This window comes from Barbus barbus (genome assembly GCF_936440315.1).
Source record: "Barbus barbus genome assembly, chromosome: 20".
Taxonomy (NCBI): Eukaryota; Metazoa; Chordata; class Actinopteri; order Cypriniformes; family Cyprinidae; genus Barbus; species Barbus barbus.
In genome coordinates, this window is record NC_136748.1 from 19,291,224 (window position 1) to 19,314,900 (window position 23,677).

A 23,677-nucleotide genomic window follows, 5' to 3' on the forward strand; every position below is an offset into this window, starting at 1 on the left:
TCATTAAACAAATTTAAATATTAATCAAAGATAACACAAGTAAACACAACATGCAGTTTTTTTAAGGGTTTTAACAAAATCCAAACCCACAAATCCAAAAAGTGTTTATAAAGGTTATAAAGCCATTTCTAAAGCTTTGGGACTCCAGCGAACCACAGTGAGAGCCATTATCCACAAATGGCGAAAACATGGAACAGTGGTGAACCTTCCCAGGAGTGGCCGGCCGACCAAAATTACCCCAAGAGCGCAGCGACGACTCATCCAAGAGGTCACAAAAGACCCCACAAGAACATCTAAAGAACTGCAGGCCTCACTTGCCTCAGTTAAGGTCAGTGTTCATGACTCCACCATAAGAAAGAGACTGGGCAAAAATGGCCTGCATGGCAGAGTTGCAAGACGAAAACCGCTGCTGAGCAAAAAGAACAAAGGCTTGTCTCAGTTTTGCCAGAAAACATCTTGATGATCCCCAAGACTTTTGGGAAAATACTCTGTGGACTGACAAGACATAAGTTGAACTTTTTGGAAGGTGTGTGTCCCATTACATCTGGCGTAAAAGTAACACAGCATTTCAGAAAAAGTACATCATACCAACAGTAAAATATGGTGGTGGTAGTGTGATGGTCTGGGGCTGTTTTGCTGCTTCAGGACCTGGAAGACTTGCTGTGATAAATGGAACCATGAATTCAGCTGTCTACCAAAAATCCTGAAGGACAATGTCCGGCCATCTGTTCGTGACCTAAAGCTGAAGCGAACTTGGGTTCTGCAGCAGGACAATGATCCAAATGATGATTCTCAGATGATTCTCAGCCTCTGAATGGCTGAAGAAAAACAAAATTAAGACTTTGGAGAGGCCTAGTCAAAGTCCTGACCTGAATCCTATTGAGATGCTGTGGCACGACCTTAAAAAGGCGGTTCATGCTCGAAAACCCTCCAATGTGGCTGAATTACAACAATTCTGCCAAGATGAGTGGGCCAAAATTCCTCCACAGCGCTCATTGCAAGTTATCGCAAACGCTTGATTGGAGTTGTTGCTGCTAAGGTCGGCTCAACCAGTTATTAGGTTTAGGGGGCAAGCACTTCTTCATACAGGGCCATGTGGGTTTGGATTTAGTTTTCCTTTCATAATAAAAAACCTCATTCAAAAACTGCATGTTGTGTTTACTTGTGTTATCTTTGATTAATATTTAAATCTGTTTGATGATCTGAAACTTTAAAGTGCGACAAACATGCAAAAAAATCAGGAAGGGGGCCAACACTTTTTCACACCACTGTATATAAATTATATATATTTATTAATTATATATATATATATATATATATATATATATATATATATATATATATATATATATATATATATATATATATATATATATATATATATATACACACATACACACACACACACGTATACACACATACATATACAGGTCCTTTTCAAAAAAATTGCATATTGTGATAAAGTTCATTATTTTCTGTAATGTACTGATAAACATTAGACTTTCATATATTTTAGATTCATTACAACACAACTGAAGTAGTTCAAGCCTTTTATTGTTTTAATACTGATGATTTTGGCATACAGCTCATGAAAACCCAAAATTCCTATTTCAAAAAATTAGCATATCATGAAAAGGTTCTCTAAACGAGCTATTAACCTAATCATCTGAATCAACTAATTAACTCTAAACACCTGCAAAAGATTCCTGAGGCTTTTAAAAACTCCCAGCCTGGTTCATTACTCAAAACCGCAATCATGGGTAAGACTGCCGACCTGACTGCTGTCCAGAAGGCCATCATTGACACCCTCAAGCAAGAGGGTAAGACACAGAAAGAAATTTCTGAACGAATAGGCTGTTCCCAGAGTGCTGTATCAAGGCACCTCAGTGGGAAGTCTGTGGGAAGGAAAAAGTGTGGCAGAAAACGCAGCACAACGAGAAGAGGTGACCGGACCCTGAGGAAGATTGTGGCGAAGGACCGATTCCAGACCTTGGGGGACCTGCGGAAGCAGTGGACTGAGTCTGGAGTAGAAACATCCAGAGCCACCGTGTACAGGCGTGTGCAGGAAATGGGCTACAGGTGCCGCATTCCCCAGGTCAAGCCACTTTTGAACAGAGAAGCAGCACTGGACTGTTGCTCAGTGGTCCAAAGTACTTTTTTCGGATGAAAGCAAATTTTGCATGTCATTCGGAAATCAAGGTGCCAGAGTCTGGAGGAAGACTGGGGAGAGGAAAACGCCAAAATGCCTGAAGTCCAGTGTCAAGTACCCACAGTCAGTGATGGTCTGGGGTGCCATGTCAGCTGCTGGTGTTGGTCCACTGTGTTTTATCAAGGGCAGGGTCAATGCAGCTAGCTATCAGGAGATTTTGGAGCACTTCATGCTTCCATCTGCTGAAAAGCTTTATGGAGATGATTTCATTTTTCAGCACGACCTGGCACCTGCTCACAGTGCCAAAACCACTGGTAAATGGTTTACTGACCATGGTATTACTGTGCTCAATTGGCCTGCCAACTCTCCTGACCTGAACCCCATAGAGAATCTGTGGGATATTGTGAAGAGAAAGTTGAGAGACGCAAGACCCAACACTCTGGATGAGCTTAAGGCCGCTATCGAAGCATCCTGGGCCTCCATAACACCTCAGCAGTGCCACAGGCTGATTGCCTCCATGCCACGCCGCATTGAAGCAGTCATTTCTGCAAAAGGATTCCCGACCAAGTATTGAGTGCATAAATGAACATAATTATTTGAAGGTTGACTTTTTTTTTTTTTATTAAAAACACTTTTCTTTTATTGGTCGGATGAAATACGCTAATTTTTTGAGATAGGAATTTTGGGTTTTCATGAGCTGTATGCCAAAATCATCAATATTAAAACAATAAAAGGCTTGAACTACTTCAGTTGTGTTGTAATGAATCTAAAATATATGAAAGTCTAATGTTTATCAGTTACATTACAGAAAATAATGAACTTTATCACAATATGCTAATTTTTTTAAAAGGACCTATATATATATATATATATATATATATACACACATACACACACATACATATAGCACATACATATTCCATATTCATCCATCCTGATGAACAACAGTGTGCCAAGGTTAAGCCAAATACAACAGGGGGTCTTTTACATGTAAAAGTTGTAAAGGTACAGTAAAAGGGAGTCTACAGCTCAGAGAAAAGTTGAAAAATAGTAATTTAAAACTAAATTATGATGCTAAACTAACCTTGACATTATGATTTGACTTAAAATAAATAAATGACAGTGTCAAGTTTGGCCACTTTAAGAGCTCCACATTCCGTCAACACTAAAATAAGGGATATAATGTATGTGTGTGTTTGGGTGTGTGTGATGGTTTTAGAGGTTGAAAGGCAAAGGTTGAAAGGCAGTGGGGGCCAGTAATCAGGGGCCGTTATTGATCAGTGTTGGGTGATATGCAGAGGACTGTGGGTAAAAGGTTCTCCCAGTTGAAATGGGTTTAAGGCCACACACCTTCAGGAGAGGAGAGACCAGGAGAAGATTAATCTAAAATTACTCTTTCCATCTCCACCATGTCATTCAAACTGCCCTCGGCCTTAAAACCTCTCACTCACACACACACACACAGGCCTCATCAGCTCACACACACACTCCTGATCCTCGTGTACACAAACGAACACACACAAACTCACTCTCATACAAATACGATCATCAAACGCACACACACCTGCCTCGTTCACATCAAACATGCAGAATAAGGCGATTTGGCCAATCTGTGGCCGGCCAACTTCCCCACTCAAAAAGGTATTCTTTCTAGAGATTACACTAAAGATTTGTTTTCATTTCTCTGCAGCCTTTTTTCTCATTCTCTCCCTCTCGTGCTCCCTCTCTCTTTCTCTGAAGCCAGAAGTGTAATCCCTGGCAGATAAAACTAAGGACTTACAACAGGAAGATTACCGAGAGCTTTGTAGCCTGTGTGTAGCAAGTCAACGTGGGTATTGGAGAGCTCTTCAAGTGCTTAACTCATGAACTGAGCTCACACACATACACACACGCAGGAGAGGAGGATAATGATAGTGGTATTACAGTAACAGGCTCAAAACACTCACACACACCTGGCCCGATGGCTCGAGGACTCTCTAAGCAGTGAAATGCTAACTGCCGTGCTGTGAACTGCTACAGATCCGATGATGGGGACGCAGAGACCATTTAAGAGGTAAATGAGGTCCGTCCAAAACTTTCTGGATGGGGAACAAGTTCTACGTTTGCCCAGAATCTGATCAGGATAGGTACACTGAGCCAAAACACACACCTGGGCAAAGTTTTCTTAAGGTAAAGCCAGTACACTGATGCTTGTGACATTCTTAGAGCACATCCTTCACAGATGCTTTGAGGAGGAAGATGAACTCTCTCTCTCCTTCCCTGCCCAAATAGCCCTCACTTTATTTATATTTTCATCAAATGGAGAGATTTCACAGATAAAAGCTCTAAGACTTTCTCTCTCTCGGTCCTGAGGCTTTAAGGTCTTAAAGAGTCTCAGATTCTCAGGTTCTGTCCTGCATCACTCAGCGGTAGAGGGCCGGCTGAGGGAGATTATTCTGGTAGAGTTTCACAGATTATGAGGGCACTATTAGGGTCTTACTGCCCCTCTGTCAGTAGGGGTATCGTGGCCTCTCCAAGGCTCTCTGAGGGGACGGGCCGGCCATGCGCAGAAGCGGAATCGGGCCTCAAGCAGGGCTTAACTTTGTTCCCCCAGCCTTGGCCCAAGGTTCAGAGGGGTAACTAGACCAGGGTGAAATAGGGAGCAGGAAAAACGAGCTTGGTGGTGTTTTTTTGTCAACTGAAACCACCTTTTTGAACCAACTAAGAAAATTGGTGTCATTTACAGTAAAGGCAGAGGAAAAAGTATTGTTACTTAAAGTTAATATCACAAAAAATTAATCATAAGCGGGAAAAAATGAAAAACATCCAAATATTATAAATTATGCTTATATACACACACACTTGTGTGTGTGTATGTATGTATATGTATGTATATATATATATATATATATCCTGCATATATATATGTTTGCCCACTTCAGGTTGGTGGAGAGTTCCTGCCTCAAGTGGAGGAGTTTAAGTATCTTGGGGTTTTGTTCACGAGTGAGGGAAGGATGGAACGGGAGATTGACAGACGGATCGGTGCATCTTCTGCAGTAATGCGGTCGATGTACCGGTCTGTCGTGGTGAAGAAAGAATTTACCGGTCAATCTACGTTCCTACTCTCACCTATGGTCATGAGCTTTGGGTCATGACCGAAAGGACAAGATCCCGGATACAGGCGGCTGAAATGAGCGGCTGAAATGAGCTTTCTCCGCAGGGTGGCTGGGCGATCCCTTAGAGATAGGGTGAGAAGCTCGGTCACTCGGGAGGAGCTCAGAGTAGAGCCGCTGCTCCTTCACATTGAGAGGGGTCAGCTGAGGTGGCTCGGGCATCTGTTCCGGATGCCTCCTGGACGCCTTCCTGGGAAGGTGTTCCGGTCGCGTCCCACTGGGAGGAGACCCCGGGGAAGACCTAGGACACGCTGGAGAGACTATGTCTCCCGGCTGGCCTGGGAACGCCTCGATGTCCCCCCGGAAGAGCTGGAGGAAGTGTCTAGGGAGAGGGAAGTCTGGGCATCTCTGCTTAGACTGCTGCCCCCGCGACCCGGCCCCGGATAAGCGGAAGAAGATGGATGGATGGATGGATACTTATACGTAACAACAAAATAATATATAAATAAAAATGTATACAGATAAATAATACTTTTTTTTTAAATATCAAAAAACGTGTATATGACGTGTATATACACAAACAGACACTGTATATTTAAATTATGCTTTTTATATGAAATTAATATCTGTAATTATATCTAATTTATATCTTTTTTTAGAACTGACCTGAATAAGATTTCACATAAAAGATGTTTACATATAGTCCACAAGAGAAAAAAAGTTGAATTTATAAGAATGACCCCGTTCAAAAGTTTACATCCCCTTGATTCTTAATACTGTGATCTTACCTGAATGATCCACAGCTGTGTTTTTTTTTTTTTGTTTAGTGATAGTTGTTCACGAGTCCCTTGTTTGTTCTGAACAGTTAAACTGCCTGCTGTTCTTCAGAAAAATCCTTCAGGTCCCACAAATTCTTTGGTTTTCCAGCATTTTTGTGTATTTGAACCCTTTCCAACAATGACTATGATTTTGAGATCCATCTTTTCACACTGAGGACAAATGAGGGACTCAAATTACAGAAGGTTCAAATGCTCACGAATGCTCAAGAAGGAAAAAAAATGCATTAAGAGCCGGAGGGTGAAAACATTTGAACAGAATGAAGACGTGTACATTTTTCTTATTTTGCCTAAATATCAAATTTTTCTCATTTAGTACTGCCCTTCAGAGGCTAAAGAAGACAGTTACATGTTTCCCAGAAGACAAAATAAGTTAACTTTATCCTGATCTTCAAATTCAAAAAGTTTTCACCCCAGTTTAACTGTTCAGGACAAACAATGATCCCTCTTATTTTGGTAAAGTAATTAACATTTTGCAGATTCTGAAAGGGGGATGTAAACTTTTGACAACTGTGTGTGTGTGTATATATATATATATATATATATACACATACAGGTACATCTCAAAATTTGAATATCATGAAAAAGGTCAATATTGTTTGTCACTCATTTCAGAAAGTGAAACCCATATATTTTATAGATTCATTACACATGGAGTGAGATATTTCAAGCCTTTATTTGTTGAAATTTTGATGATTATGGCTTCCAGATAATGAAAAACCAAAATTCAGTGTCTCAGAAAATTTGAATATTACATAAGATCAATAAAAAAATTATATTTTAAACAGAAATAAACAGGCACTGCTCAGGTGGTATGGAAGCCTAGGTTGCTTTGATAGCGGCCTTCAGGTCATCTGCATTGTTGGGTCTGGTGTCTCTCATCTTCCTCTTGACAATAATTCAGGTCAGGCGAGTTTGCTGGCCAATCAAGCACAGTAACACCATGGTCATTGAACCAGCTTTTGGTACCTTTTACAGTGTGGGCAGGTGCCAAGTCCTGCTGGAAAATGAAATCAGCATCTCCATAAAGCTTGTCAGCAGAAGGAAGCATGAAGCGCTCTAAAATTTCCTGGTAGATGGCTGCGTTGACTGTGGACTTCAGAAAACACAGTGGACCAACACCAGCAGATGACATGGCAGCCCAAATCATCACTGACTGTTGAAACTTCACACTGGACTTCAAGCAACATGGATTCTGTGCCTCTCCACTCTTCCTCCAGACTCTGGGACCTTGATTTCCAAATCAAATGCAAAATTTACTTTCATCTGAAAAGAGGACTTTGGACCACTGAGCAACAGTCCAGTTATTTTTCTCCACAGCCCAGGTAAGATTCTTCTGACGTTGTCTCTGGTTCAGAAGTGGCTTGGTAGCTCTTTTCCTGAAGACGTCGGAGCGTGGTGACTCTTGATGCACTGACTCCAGCTTCAGTCCACTCCTTGTGAAGCTCTCACAAGTGTTTGAATCAGCTTTGCTTGACAGTATTTAAGCTTGTGGTCATCCCTGTTGCTTGTGCACCTTTTCCTACCCAATTTCTTCCTTCCAGTCAACTTTGCATTTAATATGCTTTGATACAGCACTCTGTAAACAGCCACACCTTTCAGTAAATGACCCTCTGTGACTTACCCTCTTTGTGGAGGGCGTCAATGTTCGTCCTCTGGATCATTGCCAAGTCAGCAGTCTTCCCCATTATTGTGGTTTCAAAGAACAACAGAAACCCAGAATTTATACTGTAGGGATGGTCATTAATTGAAACTCAAATGTAAATATTCGAATATTTTGAGATACTGATTTTTTACTTTCATGAGCTGTAAGCTCTAATCATCAAAATTAAAACAAAAAAACTTGTTTTACTTTACATGTAATGAATCTAAAATATATGAAAGTTTTGCTTTTTGGAAAAAGTAAGAACTTTCACGATATTCTAATTTTATTGATATTTCTAATGTAATATAATATAATATATAATTCAACAACAACTTTAAAAGTGCTCTCTCTTATTGTTAAACGTCTAATCCCTGTTTGAAACACTGAAACGAGGGATACTACAGTATATCAGTGAAAAAGAACCAGAAGCACCTAAATGACCATGTGGAGTCAAAACCCACCAGTGTTCACACAAACTAATTAAAAACGCCACTGCCATCTGCGAACTCAATTAAATAATGTTAATTTACTTTAATTTCAATTTATCTATGTTGCAGTCTGAATCAGACCAAGAGAGTGGAAAACAAAGAAGTGTAATGAAAGAGTGTAACCTGGCCCTGTCCCTCCCACTGTGGGCTCTCAGGTCATGAACACCATCATTTAATTTGGTCTTGTGATTAGTTCTACTAACTCCGAACCTTTTCATAAACTTAGAAAAACTGAGAAAATGGAAGGTTACTGCGCTAAATTATTTAGTCACGATTTCTTTAGGGGGAAAGAGAGATAAAGTAAAACCGCAGAAAAAAAGGGAACATGATCGCACAAAGTTACTAACATCTTTCTCAAAACTTTGTTGAGTTTTTAGCCTGGGTTGTGAGAGAACTAGCCCTAAAGACAGCACCGCCTCACCCCGGAAGGCTTTATGTAAATCTAAAGAGCTTTGCAGTGACTGCGTTTGCCGTTTCTTTATATTAAAATACAGACCATAATTTATGAAGCGTGAACTGATGAAAATCCTCAGATCAGTGCGTCCCTGTGTGGAAGACTGCTGCTAAACGACAGAGAGGAGAGAGGGGTGAGCAGGGAGGTGTAAAATCGCTTCGCTGGAAAAGACAAACGACGACAGAGGAACGAGGGAGATAAAAAGAGGAGAAAAAAAAAAAGATGTACTAGTGAATCAGAACATCCCTTTCTACTTTTGCAGCCCAAGACATCCTATTCCACTCTTCCTTGATTTGTCCAGATTAATTCTTCACCCATTTCAAAAACAGCATCCTCAAATGCTAATATATCAAAGTTCTTGAGAGCCAAGTACGTTTGTCTAGATTTTTCCATCTCTGAAAATCAAATGTGAAAATTACCCAAAGTTACTGACGCTTTTACAAGGTAAGCCTGAGGCAAAATCATGTCATGTTAAAAAACATTTTGTTAAATACATAAAATTATAATGTACCATATGAAAAATGGATATACATTTTTTTAAATCACTAATTTTACAGAGTTACTCAATTATTTCTGTTTTTAACTTTACGTGAAATTTCAGAAAAAAAAAACTGGCTGATAAAACTTAGTACTACAACAGCCATTTTAAGCGTACTTCTCGATGACAAAGCTCAAAGATCAGGTCGTGTTAGCGAAATGACGATAAACCAAAGGGAGCGCCCTTTAGAAAATATTCAAAACTATTCCAGATTGTGTTTACAAGACCATGATGACATTACCATGTGCCCCACAGATTCGCTCAGTGAATGCGTGTCTTCAGGGCTGCTCTAATCCATGAACTACGGCAAATTCAACATTTCCATTTCTTTTGTGTTTTCAGAGATTATCATAGCATCCTATTCATTTGTTTTTCCAACCTGCACCTTCTGCCTCACCTCAGGTCTGCAAGCGTGCAAGGGGGTTCTTCTAGCAACAACATAAACACAGAGAAATCATAAACAAAGCCTTTGGGCTTCCCTGTCTCTTCGCTCTGAATGTGTAGCCATAGTGCATGTGTCTCCAGCTAATCCCATTTGACTTTATTCATGCTAAGGTCATCATATTTGCCACACTCAGAGGAAACCACCTCCGCATACAGCAAGAAAATGAAATCATAATCCGTACAGAGTGCGTGTGGGATAGAGATCGAGGGAGCACATGATCAGAATAAATGGTGTTCTGCTGGAAATATGACATCTTCAATCAAAAACTGTAGCCATTCTAACGCACCAATTACTCTGTGTTTCATCAGACTGATGTGGTGTAAGTCCAGCGGTGTACTCACTGGGCAATTCTGAGCACAAATCCAACGTATCCATGAGTTGAAGCTTGGACACCACTTGCTGTTTCTGAGGAAAATTTGCTTATTTGCCTGATGTGTGTGTGTGTGTGTGTCCTCACAGGCCACTGAATTTCGGTAATTAAATGTTTAAGTTGGGCAGGACTTCTCAGGCGCGGACACACACAAGTGCTGCGCTGTGATAAAACCCTCGCTATAATTAAATATGGACTACATTATAACGCACACACTCGCAGGCGTAAATAAAAACACTCGGCCTGTAGGGATTTAATCTGGCCATGTATAAGCCCCTCTGCAGCGGCCCGACGCCTCGCTCTCATTCACACTCAGTGGGCTGCCCTTCGCCCACTGCACCCTACGCCCCACACTCTCAGCCAGTGAGGGACCGCAGAGCCAGTTAATTAGATTCACTAAAGCATTGAGTGAAGAGAATCATAATGCATATATAACGATTCTACAGAGCAGCTAATACATGCCTGTATTCAAATGCTCAGAGTGAAGCGTGCAGGAAGAGGGCAGAAAGAAGATGAGAGGGATGGAGTGAGTGGTCCTGGATATCAAAAAGAGAAGGTAAAGGGGAAAATGAGAAATGTGGCACTGTTGGAAAAAACGTGTGATTGAAATAAAGACCCTGTAAAGATGACAGTGAAACTTGGCCTTCTCCTGTAGGAAATACCAGAATGACACACCCAAATTATGATTCACTTTCCATTAAAAACATGTGATCTGGAAGTTTGATAGAAATCAAGTCCCAACACCCAATGTTCTAAAGTTTGGAGTCAATAAGATTTTTAAAAAATTTTGATAGAAATTCATACTGTTATTCAGAAAGGACACATTAAATTGATCAAAATTGACAGTCAAGACACTAAAAAAAGCATCACGGTTTCCACAAAAATATTAAGCAGTACAAATGTTTTAACACTGATAATAGTTTTTTCAAACTACCATATGCATTTTTTTAACATTTCAGTTTTGAGTGTGATTATTATGTGAGGAAAAAAAATCACCTTAAATAAATAACCTTTGATATTATAGTTATGTACCAAATTGGGGAAGTCAAATTGGGAGTCGTGGCCTAATGGTTAGAGTCGGACTCGTAATCCAAAGGTTGCGAGTTCGAGTCTCGGGCTGGCAGGAATTGTAGGTGGGGAATACTAGTCTTTGGTTATACTAGTCTTTGGTACATGAATTCCGAATGTACAGCGCTCTCTCCACCCTCAATACCACGACTGAGGTGCCCTTGAGCAAGGCACCGAACCCCCAACTGCTCCCCGGGCGCCACAGCATAAATGGCTGCCCACTGCTCCGGGTGTGTGTTCACGGTGTGCGTGTTCACTGCTGTGTGTGTGCACTTTGGATGGGTTAAATGCAGAGCATGAATTCCGAGTATGGGTCACCATACTTGGCCATATGTCACTTCACTTTCACTTTCAAATGAGAGGGTTCCCTGTAGAGTTTAAAGCATTAGCTGGGAGAGATTTTCTTCTTTAAGAAAACCAAATTACATGTACAGTGGTGTGAAAAAGTGTTGGCCCCCTTCCTGATTTTTTCTTTTTTTGCATGTTTGTCACACTTTAATGTTTCAGATCATTAAACAAATTTAAATATTAATCAAAGATAACACAAGTAAACACAACATGCAGTTTTTGAATGAAGGGTTTTTTTTATGAAGGGAAAACAAAATCCAAACCCACATGGCCCTGTGTGAAGAAGTGATCCAAAATACACCAACAAATACACCTCTGAATGGGTGAAGAAAAACAAAATGAAGACTTTGGAGTGGCCTAGTCAAAGTCCTGACCTGAATCCTATTGACATGCTGTGGCATGACCTTAAAAAGGCGGTTCATGCTCAAACCCTCCAATGTGGCTGAATTACAACAATTCTGCCAAGATGAGTGGGCCACAATTCCTCCACAGCGCTGTAACAGACTCATTGCAAGTTATCGCAAACGCTTGATTGCAGTTGTTGCTGCTAAGGGTGGCCCAACCAGTTATTAGGTTTAGGGGGCAAGCACTTTTTAACACAGGGCCATGTGGGTTTGGATTTTGTTTTCCCTTCATAATAAAAAACTTCATTTAAAAACTGCATGTTGTGTTTACTTGTGTTATCTTTGATTAATATTTAAATCTGTTTGATGATCATTAAAGTGTGACAAACATGCAAAAAAATAAAAAATCAGGAAGGGGGTCAAAACTTTTTCACACCACTGTATCTGTATAGATATTAGCATCAGCAGATGTTTTTATGAATAATGTGTTATCGTATCGGTTGAGAAATGTAGTATCAGTGAATCCCTAGTAACAAATATAAAGTTTACAAAAATACAGGCAAACCAAAGACTAGTATTCATCTACCAAAAAAGATAAATTATGCAGCTGTGTGCATTGCGACAAGCTCAGTAAATTTTAGATAGCTAATGAGGTGAAAAATACCAAATACCAAATTCAATACCGAAAGTCTAAAGACAGAAAAACTATTTTAGTCTATTTAATAGTCTAACTATTTTAAACTATTTATGTCTATTTTGTTTTTGATACTAATTACAGCAATTATTGTCAGCACAACAACACACTAACATCATACTCTATTGGAAATAATGTGGTGAGGAAGATTTACCTTGGGTGAGGACGAGGCCAACTCTCTCCCTATGACAGCTGAGACAGCTGAGGGTGCCAGAGCAGGTGGAGTGGGTGTTCCTTCAGGAGCTGAGGTCTTTGGTATAGAGCTTCCAGGGGCCACAGCAGGGTTGGGTCCAGCACTGGGAGGCAGAGGGGCCCGGTATTTGCTGCTCTTCTCTGAGATGCTGCCGTCTACATCGGATTTGACTGCACCCGAAGATCTGGGCTCATAGAACGGGTTTGATCTAAGAGTGGGAGAACAAACCACCATATCAGCAAAATAACAATTAGGCGAATTACAGTAGAAATGGGAAATTTCTGTTTTTGTTCACTCTACACGTAATTGTCAATTTAGCATACTTCGCCAGTTTAAAACATTTAGATTTTCTGCACCTTTCTACTTGTCTGTATAATACGCTGACAAATGCGTGTGTGTTGTTGTCTTCAGGTAAAGGAGGCATCAGCAAACATTATTAGCCAATAAAACGCTCTACTGACTATGAGAAGGACCAGGTGCTCCAGAGGTCACACCTCATGAACTTTAACCTGTGGCCTCGTCGGAGAGCTCATTGACAGGCAGACACAGACGTCCGCTGGCATCAATACACACTGCTGTGTAAAGACCCATCACTCATCACTGGCACACACATTTACATGAATACACACACACACAATGAGGAGACAGAGCTGAGAAAAGACTGAACAGGTATTCAGCTGAAAGACAAGGTTAAAGACACAAAGTATCCCAAGCTTACAGACAAAGACAGAGCAAGAAAGTAAGAGAGAGAGAGAGAGAGAGAGAGAGAGTGAGAAAGGAGGGAGGAAAGAGCTGACAGTGGTGCAAACAAGTTAAGAAAAGAAAGAAGTGGAAAGTGCAGTCAAAACAAATGGAGGTGAAAGAGAGGACGAGACACAGAGAGAGAGAATGAGAGTGAAAGCAAAGCAGAAAGAGAAGGTATTAGAGGGATCTGAGAACAGTAAGCAATTTTTTTAAATATGTCTCATGTACAACATCCTTAGGCCAATCGTGTGACTAAGCAAAAAATAATGATAATTTTAAAAGGGTTATTTCTAGATTATTTTTGTAAAGATAAACACATGAAAAACACATTAGAAAAACATTTAAGGATCAATAACTTTTGTTAAATATAAATATACAACTTGCATTTAGTATAAATATATAATTCACAAGTTTAAGCTCAGTAAGCTCAGTTTTTAAAGAATCCATACGTTTATTTGGTGAGGATGCATTGATCAAAATAGTGAAGTCATTTATAATGTTACAAAAGATTTTAAATAAATGCTGATCCTTAGAACTACTGTACAACTGTCTTAGCACTAATAATAGTAAGAAATGAGCAGCACATCAGCATATTAGAATGATTTCTGTAGGATCATGTGACAATGAAGAATGGAGTAATGCTTATGAAAAATCAGCTTTGCCATTACAGGAAATTTTTTATATATTTAAATAGATAAGTTATTAAGTTGTTTTAAATTGAAACAATATTCCATAATTTCATCACTTATACTGCATCTATGATCAAATAAAAACAGCCTATGTGAGCATAAATAAATCTTACAGACCCCAAAAAGTAGTGTGCGTGTGTATGCATGCATATACTGCCCTACAAAGGCAAAAGACCTTAACTCGCTAGAGTGAGAAAAATGACTCAATCAGTTACTGTACTCTGCCTTTGCATTGCCTGCAAAACGTGAGAAGTCACACTAAGTCAAAAGGCAGTAACTTCCACATTATCAATATTTGGTTGCTGATCACCATTTACAAAATCTAGTGATCATGGGCTCTCTCATTTAGGCTATTGCATATAGAAATGTGACTGTATTACTTTTTTTACCATAACAAGCGGACTAAAAGTTAAATGTGAGTGGATTCCTTTTTGCAACCAATTTATTTGCTATGCTCAGTAATGTTAAAGCATGCTAGACATTGCGTAATTGCTTTTAAATGGACTTGAATGGAAATATCCTCACCTAAAAGAACGGCTTGTGGATTTATGTAAACGTAAGTAAGCAGGAATGCTCAGAATGCTTGTGGATTAAACATCTCCGGCGAAGTTTGTCGCCATGGATTGATTTTATCGGGTTACAAGGTAGGATATGGATTTAATTGTGAACTGATACTGATTTTATGATGCTACAGCATTCTAGTACACATGTGCAACTAGAAGTGACAGCCTGGTGAATGAGCTGCATTATAAAAAGGAAATAAGAATAAGCATTTACAGTGCTACACCATAACTCATTTTGAGCTTTCCAAAAAAAGTGAAATAGCCGTAGCTGGTGTTATACGGTGTTCTGCCTTGGCTTTTTGAAGACGACCCATTATTTTCTTGGAAAAACAACGAAATTGACTCAAGATACTTATGCACATGATAAAGGATGTCTTGAATGTCCCAAAAATATCAATAACTAATATATAATAACTAATAAAATATAATAAAAAAAATTCGACCAAAATCGAAGTTACGGTCTTTTGCCTTTGCACGGCAGTATATCATATATATATTTTTTTTTAATATATATATATATATATATATATATATATATATATATATATATATATATATATATATATATATATATATATATATATATATATATATATATATGTATTAATTAGTGCTGTCAAAATTAGTGCATTAACGCAGGCGATTAATTTTTTCAGTTTAACGCGTTAAAATTATTTAATGCCATTAATGCAGGGGCAGGGCCTAGGGTTGGCCACCCCGCTCATAATTGCTAATTGTGTCTGTTTTTTCTTGACAAGAAGTGCATTTATTCAGTCGCAGAACGTCTTTACAAGCACATCAAACAGGAGACATTTCAGACGTGCGCTTCAACTTCACTTCAGCATCAGGTGTGAGTCAAACAAGCACGTAAACGGTACTGTGCTCGCAGCGCGAGCTCTTCAATACACGCACAAAGGTGCCGGCACACGCATAGCCTGTATCATTTCACATCAGATCTCGAAAAAAAGTACGAGCATGCAATGTCATGATCAGTTAAGTCATGAAGTTACCAAAAAAGGCGATTAAAGCTGCCATAAAACTGTGTGCGCATATAATAACAACCTAATAACCAGCTGCTGTGATGTCTGTTCATCAAGAACAAAAGAAATCAACTTTTATAGTTTTAAGGATTCATCTGTATTTAGTTTAGAATTTAGTGTTTGATAACTTTATTCCATTTCTGTATAATTCTGCTGAGGGGCACAGGTAAATATGACATTTATTATAATGGGTTTAGCCTATGTGAAGATTGTTTTAAGTTCACTTAAATTAGAAGTTATTTTTCAAGTCTTATAAATGTTCAAATGGATAGCTCTTAATCATAATGTAATGTTGAATGGCTATAGTCAATGGTTAAATATTAGGGGGAAACAGTATTAATTGGTATCAGTGATACTGGCCTTCAGTCATAAAAATAAATACGCCATTAAACAAATATAAAAAATATACTGTCTTGATGTCGTTTGTACATTAATTAGAAGATTGAATGTGAAATTATTTCAATATAAAAGTATATTTAAAACTTTAATGTTAGGTGGGATTAATCACGATTCATTTCAGAAAAATGCGATTAGTTAATTTTTTTAATCAGTTGACAGCACTATTAAGTATTATATATATATATATATATATATATATATATATATATATATATATATATATATATATATATATATATATATATATATATATATATAAAAAAAATATATGTAAATGTAAATATGTTCTGTAGTAGAAAGTGACAGATATTTAACATTGGAAAAATACACACTTCATCTTTAAATAGTTATCCTCCTCTGCTCTCCTGTTCGCTACATAACGTCAGGTTTGGAAACTTGCGTCCCTGCTGGAGCACTGTGAGTGAGTGCGAGAAATACAGAGATGTACAGACAAGTCCAAAGAATGTGTGGAACAACAGAAGCCTTGTTCCTGCTGAAAGAACTCGCTCACCACTTTCTTCTCCTCCGACAAGTGCTTTTCTCCTTCGCTTAAACACATGCACACACACACTCGCACACTACTAATGAACAGTAGAAGAGCAAACAGAGATTTTGTGTGTTCCAGAACTGTTTTGATAACTCAAAAATAACCACTTAAAATGTTCTGCTCTAACCCACAGCCATTCCCACAGAATATCCCAGAATTCCTTGACTCACTCATCTAGCTCCTCCTCCTCTGTCTTGGTTGTGTTGGCGTAGAGGTATTTGCTCATGTCCACCGGCCGGACATTCTTCCTCTTGCTGCTTCTGGGTGGAGATACTTTAGGCTGGGGTTCGGGTTCAGGTTCGTCAAACGGGTTGCCATGTTGAGAAGAATCCATTTCTGTGTCAATCTCATCAAATGGGTTTGAGGGATAAGAGGTGTTCTGATCATATACAGGCTCCTGATCTTTGATAGTGGACCGCACATGGGGCTTAGGAGATGGTTCTAGAAATACACACACAAAAAAAGAAAAAGTGCATCCACACCTGTATTATACAAATTAAACCCACCATTACAGTACTATTAAATGTATAAACATGAGAAACCATAATTGAAATAAAAATTGTGAATAATCTCATTATCATATTCACCAGTTACAGCTTCTGTAATAATTTCTGTATGTTAAATAAAATACATACATCGATCTATCGTTCACATTCAGATCTTTACCATGCATTTATAAAATAGATTTTCATTTCATGCCAGTTTTATGACCAACTAGTCAATTAGTTGTTTTCGAAAATAGTTCTGTATATCCCTAATTTCAAATGCATTTACATAATTAAATATCTTAAGAACGATTTCCCAAAATTCAGCTGCAGTAAACATTCCCTTTTCTCTTGATACATCATCATGCATGTCAGATTTTGTTAATGAGTACAACCTGCCCTGTTGATAAAGGGGCAAAGGGGTCAAGAGTCACTCCTTACCGTCCTCATCCGGGTCACCAAAGGGGTTAAGGTCAACCGGGTCATTAGGTTCATCGAAGGGGTTAGCGTTCAAGTTGCTCTGGTCTTGGTCCTCCTGATCCAGGAAGTTCAACTTACTGATCAGCTCTAAACCATCAATATCCATCCACAACAATAAAACAGAACAGGAAGGAAGAGAGAAGAGAACATCACTCATCAGTCCAAATCAGTCAGCAAGGACAACCGTTGAATTATCAGGTGAAGCTTTGAATGAAAACAAAACTGTGGCAAAAACAACCAATAAATAAATTGTTGGCATCTGCATTTTGAAGTGAACCACACCAAGATCCTTCAGGTCCAAAGAGCCGTTTGTTCCAGAAGAGCTGATGCAGGGTTTCATTCTGAACTACTACTCACAACATGAGCCAGTGGGCCAAAATAAACCGTGTGTGTGCCAGGTGACAGAGTGAAGTGCTCTCTTGAGGTGATAAGAAAGGTGTGACGTCTCTGTTTGCTCCACCACCATGTCACCCTGACCCATATTAGGCCATCAGAGCACTCATGGCCAGTGGTGTCTTTAAGGACATGTGTTCCAGGATCGTCACTCCATGGTTACAGAAACAAAGCTTTTCGGGGGTGATTGGGTTCACTACAAACTGCAGAAGGTGGAACGTGGACACAAGATCACAAATGAAGAACGCTAAAAAATGAAAAATATATAGCACGTGGAAAAAAAATTATATCAATGAACAGATGCTCTATAACACAGCACGACCACAGGGATGGAAAAAAGAGGCGAGAAGGAGAAAGACAGAGATAGTGAATGAAAGTAAGAGAGAGTGTGAATAAAAGCATGAAAGAAGGTGAAAGCTGAAAGACCTTTAGAAGAGGAGGCAGGTTTATTTGCTTGCTTTAGGCAGTCATCTGGATCTCCATCTATAGAGCTGAGAGCATTCAGCTGCCTCACAATCTCTGCAAACAGCACAACATACAATCAATAAACACACACACACGCTTGCACACACGCTAACCTGTATAATGCAAAGAGAGGTATGCAATACATACAGACAATATCTCTGTGTCTCTGTGTGTGTGTGTGTGTGTGTGTGTGTGTGTGTGTGTGTGCGTTTCTCTGAAAAGAGCCTGAACTGCGTCTTCGCTCTAACAAACTGTGAAAAACAGATCGGACGTCATCTCTATGGCAACAAAGAGATTCCTAAACCCATACGATAAATAAACAACTCAAGCATTTCCATAGGAGCTCCATACATACACTTATAAAGGGATAAAAGCACATGGGCTTAATGTTAAGACTCCACCATCTGGGGGGTAACGAGAGGCTGGATTATATCACAATGTCCCACACACAATCACGTACACATAGACATATGCACATGCAAACACAAACATACACTCACAGGACATGTATTTGGGTGGACATTCCTTAACATATGTACTGTATGAAAGCCTAGAAAAAGTTGCTACTAAACTATGACCAGAAACAAAACAAATGTAAACACGCACAGCAATAAGCCTCAATATGCATAAGTACATGCACACATGTGCACATACAGGTAGAAACTTAACCACAAAAGACAAAAAGGTAACTGTCACTCAAACAAAACTGAACCGAGACTGGACAGAAATCCTGAAGAGATCACCAAATGACGACATGCTGAAATTCATAAGGGACCAAAAATCCACACACATCTATTCTTGTTCTTCTATAACAATCTAGACATCAATATCTGGCTCATACACAACACATAAATCCATTTATAAACTAAACTCTAGAAAAAAAATGAATAAAATAGAACAGAATAAAAACAAGGAAAAGAACAGATACAACAGATGAAACAAAAAACACGAATGGAAGAAAACAGAATAGATTGTGAAAAAGAACAAAAATATAAATGAGAAACAAAAACAATAGAATATTTTTTTTTTAAAGATTTAATAAAAAGAAACAAAATAATAATAGAAAAAATTTAATAAAATAGAACCAATTAAGAAACATAACAGAAAATAACAAAATAATAGAATAACCATGAAAAAAGAAACTGATATATTATAGATTATTACAGGAAAAAACTTAAATAATTATAAAAACAAAAAAAAACAACAACAACAGAACATGAAGAAAAACAAACTATTGCAGCACTTTTGTGGTCTTATGTATGTAAAGAAACGTCAGATTCACCTGCAAAGAGACTTCAGATGAATTCATTCATTCATTCATCAAGCAAATCTCACCTGTGATCTTGGCAGCCTTCTCCTCCTGGTTCACTCTGTTGTCTTCATCTTCCTCATTCTCTTCCTCAAAATCATCCAGATTACCAATATCAGCCTGCTTCATGCTCATCAGACTGGCCAGACTCTGCATATCTTCATCACTACACACAGAACAAGAAAGAAATAAAGGCTAAATAATTCTGATAAAATCATGAGACACAGTACCCAGTTTTTGCATTTTCTGCACTCATTTTGAGGCAAAATGTATTTTAAATGGATTAAATAAAGTAAAATTGAGAATGTCTGATAACATCTTCCCGAGATTTGAATGTTTACTGACAACTGTTAGTAAAGCTTGAATATGGCCTTTCATTCACTGTGCTTCTGTGTAAAAAGCATTTTGTTACACTGAAGGAGATGGACGGAAAAAGAGAAGAAAGCCAGGTTGACACAGAGCGAGCGAAAGATGAACGCGTAAACGAAATGCCCTTCATGGTCATGCTCATAAGAGGCAGTGCAATACGGACATGCATTCCAGCCAGGGCATACACAAGCACGGCGAGATAACGCTCCAGGATTAACTCCCTCTCTCCCTCCCAATGTCCCCGTCTTCTTCTCTCTGTCTATCGCACACTTCTTTATGAATGCGGTGCAGTCTTTCTTTGGCAGGTATGGAGCTTATTTGAACTTATGTAATGGGGTTTATTTGTGTGCTGCTGACATCATTCCCATGGGTTAAGAGCGGTTACACTTCCACCGTGTAACCTCTGTCACACACACGCCACAAAAGCCACACAAACACACATATCTCGTATAGCACAACGATGAAATCACATACACTCATACACACTTCTTGCTTCCTTTATTTAGAGGCAGGCAGAGATCAGAAAGGGAAAAAAAGAAGCAAACGTGGATATTGCGAGACGAATGAAGGAAAGATATTTACACTCTCAGGGCCAGTGGCTGGAAATATTCCATCTGACTTCTGATTGTTGTGACGCGCATGTCAAAAAGCAACAGCCCACGTCAGGGGCAACAGGATTTGATTTCTTTTAGTGCATGCCAGGAGAATGTGAAGTACAGTCTTAAATGTGTATTTCCTGATATTTTCTGAACAGTACCCAGGTACAAAATTAGCATTCTGGCAAGCAAAGAGAACAGAAATAACAGAATAACATTCAAAAATTCAATATTCTATTTTTCTATAATAATAGATATAAATCGTAATAGAAATTTGATTGCCACAATTTCTTCTGACCAATGAACTGCATTTTAATGACAAACTAATAGAAGATCACCCAATGTGTCAATTGCAGAATCATATTGCATCTTGGATTGCATCTAAGAAAAAATAAAAAAATAAAAAAAGAGTTAAGTACTAAAGTTTTGCAAATGTCACCAAGATATCATGGTCAAAAAAGGCTCTTTTTTGTCAACAGCAAAGCGATGTATGAAGCACAGCTCACACAGTCACTTTCAAACAAAGCAGGTTTTTGGTAGTCTATGCGGGCCAACTTGAAATTCCACAATCATGTGAATTCCTATAGAAATGACTGGAGTTCACGTTTGCCAAACAACAGTAAATGTGATTCCACCATTAGTATATTCTGAATGTGATAAAGAACTTTTTAACCATTAACCCTCTGATGTTTTAATCAAGTATGTTCTTTAAGCATGAACACTCTGTAGTATGAGCACTACCGCTCCATACTACATCTGGCATGTTGGCCATGTGACCTACTACATTAGTCATTAGCCTCAATGGCTAGTAATGCGTCCATTTGAAGCACACCTACAAACAATCTGAGTATTTAAGCCACAGTCACACTAGACTTTGAGCGTGCAAAATTTCTTTGTACGCTGCAACAGTCGTGATATGAGGTCTTTTTAAAAACTTTTTAGAATTCAACACGTAACATAACATACATCTAAAATGTAAAAACTAACAAACAATCTACTCCACTTTCTTGCAGCACTGCAGTTGTAAATTTATGCTTGTTTAATTCCATTATGAGGTCATGCTTTGAGGTATCGATCAACTGTTGGTCACACGGTTTCACGTGATACGAATACGCAGGTCAGAGTTTACGCCTAAATTTAGGAACGCAGCAAAATGCGAAACTTTTCGCACGAGCTTGCGTTTCCAGTCTAACGCATTCACATGCATATGAATGGAAGTAAAGGGAAACAAAAAGTGCAGTGTGACCGCCCCTTTAGCTATACTACTCAAAGGACATATTACTTTTTGCATACTCCTAGTACAGAAGTATGAATATTCGTACTAGTCAAGTGAACATTTGTACTAAATGAATAGTATCAGGCTTTCTCTATGAAACTCTACCTGTCAAAATCTTAAATATCATGATTTTGTGGGGAAAATAGTCATTTTTGTAAAGTTCTTCAATAAAATAAATACTTTATATATCAAAAATAAAGCTCTTATATTATTTAGCCAAATACTAAATTAATTATACCCATTCAGATCAATTGGCAGGACGAATGAGCATATATGAATGTGTAAAAGGCCTCTAATTCCCACACTGGCAAGAACATTCCAGAGAGGAAAAGAGAGAACAACCTCACTGGGGTGCATATGAAGACAGGATGAAATCATAGCGGGAGAGGAAGGGATGAGAGGGGGAGAGATCCAGGGAAAAGAATGCTGGGAATGTCAGGTATTGTCACTCCCTGTCACTGAGGCAAAAATAAAATAAAAATGCACAAAGAGAAAAGGAAGAGCCGCGTAATTTGAAGTGGCAGCATTCCTTCAGGGTGGGTGTAATTAGCTGGTTTTAGATGGTGCAGTGGGCTGCTCTTACGTGGCTTTGCCCTCTCGTAGAAAGATGCAGGACAGGGAGAACTGCAGTGTTGCTGAAACCACTTTCTTGGACAACGGCTTGAACTTGAGCTTGACGTCTGTCTGTGTGGGCATGGCACTTGCGTACTGCTTCATGTTAATGCAGCTGGTGGCCAGCGCTTTCCGACGACCCGACGGAGATTCCTAAATTAACACACACACAAAAAACAGAGAGATGCTTAAATACTTCTTAAGCTGAAAAAATAAATAATTAAATACATTTACTACAATTGCTAACAACACAATACAAAAAAAAAAGAAGACAAAACTGACATCAATGTTTTTAACAGTTTCAAACTCCAAGAATTTGCATATAACAAAATGCGCTTTACTAAGAAAAGAAAAAAACTATCAAAAAGAATGAATTAATGTTACTAATCCTCGTACTTATGAGTAAAATCATCACCTGTTTTAACATGTACAAAGCCCACACACACACCGGGGAAACCGGCACTCCTGGAACATGTGCATACAAGTTTATATAGACTGTCTCAATGGAGTATAAACTCTGAACAGAATGATAAAAATGAGAGCAAATAGAGTGACGCTGAACATCATGTCAACAACTTTTCTTACAAAGAAAAGGTCACCTAGAAACTAAAAGGCATTCATTTGCCTAAATCATTTAAATAACCAAAGTCGGTATTAGTTCATCACCTCTAAAAACAGCAGATTAAACATACCCAGTCATAATGGTCATAGCGCCCCCTGTATGTAAAGGGACCGGATTATTCTAAAAAGGGATTAGAAAGGAAAGCAGAACTGGCCCTGATTCTGCTCTCCAATTCATTGGATTTGTTTATGGTTAGTGAAGTCCAGTAAACATCAATTCTGATGTCTCGGGTTATGGAATCAGACTGTGTTTTAAAATAATAATAATAATAATGGTTTCAAAAAAAGTACAAGAGGAAAAGGGTTTGACACCAGCCATGTGCCAAAATGACTTTAGGGCGACAACATCTAAGAAAAACGGAACAAAACAAAACACTGGCCCACCTGCACACTATCCATTTGCCAGATAGGTCGGAAACAAAGTT

General features: G+C 38.7%; 1 protein-coding gene across 2 annotated transcripts in view; it reads right to left on the reverse strand.

The window, feature by feature from the left end:
* The window catches only part of LOC306886592 (EH domain-binding protein 1-like), a 143,379-nt gene that overhangs the window by 77,053 nt on the left and 42,649 nt on the right, over positions 1-23,677 (reverse strand). For both annotated transcript variants that reach the window (XM_079443839.1, XM_079443838.1), the window contains exons 6-10: positions 22,603-22,784; positions 19,805-19,944; positions 17,573-17,698; positions 16,817-17,087; positions 12,626-12,872 (exon numbers count right to left, since the gene is read on the reverse strand). In XM_079443839.1, coding sequence (XP_079299965.1) covers positions 12,626-12,872; positions 16,817-17,087; positions 17,573-17,698; positions 19,805-19,944; positions 22,603-22,784 — 966 coding nt within the window. The remainder of the gene's footprint in view (positions 1-12,625; positions 12,873-16,816; positions 17,088-17,572; positions 17,699-19,804; positions 19,945-22,602; positions 22,785-23,677) is intronic.